The sequence below is a fragment of the Microtus ochrogaster genome, chromosome 15 (genome assembly GCF_000317375.1).
Source record: "Microtus ochrogaster isolate Prairie Vole_2 chromosome 15, MicOch1.0, whole genome shotgun sequence".
Classification (NCBI taxonomy): domain Eukaryota; kingdom Metazoa; phylum Chordata; class Mammalia; order Rodentia; family Cricetidae; genus Microtus; species Microtus ochrogaster.
In genome coordinates, this window is record NC_022017.1 from 14,822,225 (window position 1) to 14,826,190 (window position 3,966).

General features: G+C 53.0%; 1 protein-coding gene across 1 annotated transcript in view; it reads right to left on the reverse strand.

Annotated features, from left to right (window-relative positions):
- The window catches only part of Micall1 (MICAL like 1), a 30,930-nt gene that overhangs the window by 5,885 nt on the left and 21,079 nt on the right, over positions 1–3,966 (reverse strand). The window contains exons 10-13 of the mRNA XM_005354212.3: positions 1,543–1,677; positions 899–1,025; positions 694–784; positions 484–557 (exon numbers count right to left, since the gene is read on the reverse strand). Coding sequence (XP_005354269.1) covers positions 484–557; positions 694–784; positions 899–1,025; positions 1,543–1,677 — 427 coding nt within the window. The remainder of the gene's footprint in view (positions 1–483; positions 558–693; positions 785–898; positions 1,026–1,542; positions 1,678–3,966) is intronic.

A 3,966-nucleotide genomic window follows, 5' to 3' on the forward strand; every position in this document is an offset into this window, starting at 1 on the left:
GCCACAGCCACAGACATGACGGTCAGTGCATGCCACAGCCACAGACATGACGGTCAGTGCACGCCACAGCCACAGATATGGTCAGTGCACGCCACAGCCAGACATGATGGTCAGTACACGCCACAGCCAGACATGATGGTCAGTACACGCCACAGCCAGGACACCTGGATGTCCTGGAACTTACTCTGTGGACTTGGCTGGCCTTAAACTCAGAGATGCACGTACCTCTGCCTTCCAAGTGCTGGGATTAAAGGCATGTGCCACCACAGCCAGCTACTTTTCAACTTTTTTGGTTTTTTGAGATGGGGTTTCTCTGTGTAGTCCTGGCTGTCCTGGAACTAACTCTATAGACCAGGCTGGCCTCAAACTCACAGAGATCCACCTGCCTCTGCTGCCTGAGTACAGGGATTAAAGGCGTGTGCCACCACTGCCCGGCTTATTTTTCAGTTTGTAAGGCAGGCTCATGTAGCTGAGCTGGCTCACCTGGCTTGTTGAGAAGGCACCGCAGTTCATATTCTACGTCAGCCTGGCGCTGCTCCAGGTTCTGCTGCTTAACACTAAAGGGTGAGATGAAGAGGAAGTAAACGCTTCTGTGCAGTGCCAGCCACCCACACTGAGCTGCCATGGCAGAGTGTGCAGGCTCCCAGTCCTCCCCAGACCCCAGTGGGGAGCAGGCAAGGAGTCAGGACTCACACGTAGATAAGCTCTGACTCTCGCCGCAACAGTAGATGCTTCTCATGAATGAGCTTGAACCAGTCCACCAGCATGTTGTCCTCGCTGCCCTCTGGAAGCCAGATCCCCACTGAGGCCAGAGCTGGCACCCTCCCAGCTCAGCACCCCAGGATGAGGGGCTCCCATCAACCCACAGCCCTCAGCCATCCCTAGGCAGCTCCCGCACCATTTGCTCCTCCACGCAGCTTCTCTTCCAGCAGAACGCCACGGTGTTCCAGGGCATCCAGCTGGCGCTCAATAGTGTCCATCTCACCATAGATGTCCTCCTCAGGGATATACTGGTCGGCCTGGACCTGCCCAACAATACTCTGGTCACCTAAAGAGCAGTGGTCTTCCCCTCCACCTGCTCCTGTCCAACTCACAGGGTCCCCTGGCCACTGCAGGCTGCAGGAAGCCAGGTCCTGTCCCACAAGGTAGCATGACAAGGCAGCCCAGGTGTAGAGAAGGGGCTGTCCCCTCCCTACCAAGGGTCTGACAGACTCCCAATGAGAAGCCAAGTTCCTGCTCCAAGAGAAGCCTCTCCCTTCTCTGTCACTCAGGAGGAGTTCTTTGTGGGCCAGACAGCTAGTGTACCAGGTTACAGAGCACCCTGGGGCACCCTTCTGAGAAGCACACGTTTCTCCTAGTGCTCACTCTCTGCACTTGAACTGTTGTTAGAAACACCTCCTCCCTCTGCTCCTGGCTACACAGGATCCCTGGGTTAAGTTCAACCTTCCAATTAGGCCACCCACAGGTCCCAGATGCCTAAGGCTGCTGCAGGGAGGGTGCTGGGCCCAGGCCAGCTGGGCCTCGGGGTCTCTCTGCTGGCACCTTGCGTTTGATGAGTGGAAAGCCATGTCCAGGGGCAGGTGGCCTCATAGGCTTGGCTCCTTTGGTGGCCTTCCTTACGGCTGGAGATGCAGAAGGAGATGGCTTCCGGTTGAAAGGATTCTCTTTGCAGGAAGACTGAAGGAAGACATGACGGATGGTGGAGTCTGAGAAGTCTGATCACACAGGGCTATGGAAAGTAGGCCAGGACCCACGTGGCAGGAAGGGAGGGCCCAGGCCAGAACAGAATCCCCCAAGTTCCAAATGGTTCCACTTCCAGAGTACTTCCCCAGTGTCAGTTCCACACACATTCTGCTCAAGGGCACGGCTGAGGGAAAAGTCTTTGAGCCCAGTGTGGTGGCACACACCCCTTTAATCCTAGCACTCGGGAGGCAGAGGCAGGCCGATCACTGTGAGTTCAGGGCCTGCCTAGTCTACACAGTGATTTATAGGACAGTCAGGGTTATTAAAAAAAAAGGGGGGGGGGTGAGGAAAGGGGTTATGTGTTAAAGGGCTAAAGGACAGAGCAGGAGATTAGAGGGTAGGGAATTTATCAGGATGCATTTTATAAACCAGGCAGTGGTGGCACATGCTTTTAATTTAATCACAGCACTTGAAAGGCAGAGGCAGATGGATCTCTATGAGTTCAAGGCCAGCCTGATCTACAAGAGCTAGTTTCAGGACAGGCTCCAAAGCTATAGAGAAACCCTGTCTCGAAAAACAAAAGCAAAGCAAAACAACAGAATACATTTTATATGTGTAAGATGTTGTTCAAAAAGCAAAACTAAATAAAGATTAAAAAACAAAATGATGGGTTGCCTAACAAGTGCAAGGCCTTAGGCGCTAGCCCTGGTACTCAAGCACAGAGGCCTCACTCACGCTCAGTGCACCTCTCTGCTCCAGGCCACCCACTTCCCAGAGGTCCAGTAGCATCCACCACAGGTCAAAGACCCCACATTTGACTCTACAGTTACAGTCTTCACGGCCACACTTTCTCCAGTGGAGACTCAAAGGTTCAGAGAGACACAGCTCCCCCATCTAGAGTCACCCAGCCAGGAAATGCAATAGCAGGAATCCCACCCTCCCTCTACCTCCCTCCCTCCCCTCTCCTGCCCACCACAGACACACTCAGACCCTGGCTCTTCATCTTTCTGTCTCTCTAAGAGACCCCTGCCCACTCTGAGACCAGGATCCTGCCTTCCCTACAGTGCCCCTCGGTTTATGGAAAGCAAGCATCACACCTGAGGCCTCAGCTTCCCTCTACTGATGTGGGGGTGGTGGGGGTGGGAGCAGGCCCTGCCCTTATCCAGTCAAGTTCCAAGCTGTGCAGTGGTTCCCTGAAGCAGAAAAAGTGCCTAAGCCAGAGTTGAATATGGCAGGACTAACGTCTCTGCCTGGGACAGAGACAGTGTGGTCACCCATAACCTCAACATTCTCTCCTAATCCAGAGGTAAGAGCGAGACTGAGTCCCTTAGGAAGACCCGAGATTCCGCCCTTTCCCTCTCTGTATCAACACCTAGAGCGAGTCCAGTAAAGCCCAAGGCCTGAGTCCTTCCAGGCTTTTAAAGCCACAGAACATTCTCAAATCAGTCTCCCATACAAGCCATCCTTTCATTACATATGGAGGTGGGCAGGCTGCAAAGATGGCTTAGTGGTTAAGAGCACACACTGCTTGTTCAGAGTCAGATCCCAGCACCCACATCAGGTGACCACCAGACCCCTGTGACACCCCCTCTGCTGGCTACCACAGGCACTGCACTCGCATGCACAAACCCATACACAGATACACATATTTAAAATAAAGAAAACCTAAAACATAAACAAAGGACCTGGAACGGTTCTTTAAGCTACCCCAAGTCCATCACCTACCACCATCTAGATACCAGGGGCTTTTTAGAACATTCTGGAAACTTGGCACTACCAAGTTTACTGTCAAAAGTAGGCCTTTTCAATGTCACACAATAGGTAGCAGAGTTGGAAATACCAATACCATACCTACATGAGTCACTGTGGCCCAGGAAGGATCAGTACAAGAAACAAGACAACCCAGAACTACAGAACCTGTCAAAAGCCAGATTCTCGGATAGGGGCCCAGCTAGATCCTCCTCATGCCTGCTTTATCTCCGAGAGAAGACAGAGCCTAGCATGGGTCTAGGGTCGGGCCTGGTCTTATACCCCATAACCATAAAAGAGAAACCTAGGAAGGTCTGCATCCTGTGCCCTTCAGACTGAAGGGTGCTAACCTTGGCTCCTACAAACCAATATGGCTACCTGTGGGAGTCATTTCAGAACCTGCAGACCAGACAATGACAATGGGCCACTCAAGAACAGAGGCCAAGCCGGGCGGTGGTGGCGCACGCCTTTAATCCCAGCACTTGGGAGGCAGAGGCAGGCGGATCTCTGTGAGTTCGAGACCAGCCTGGTCTA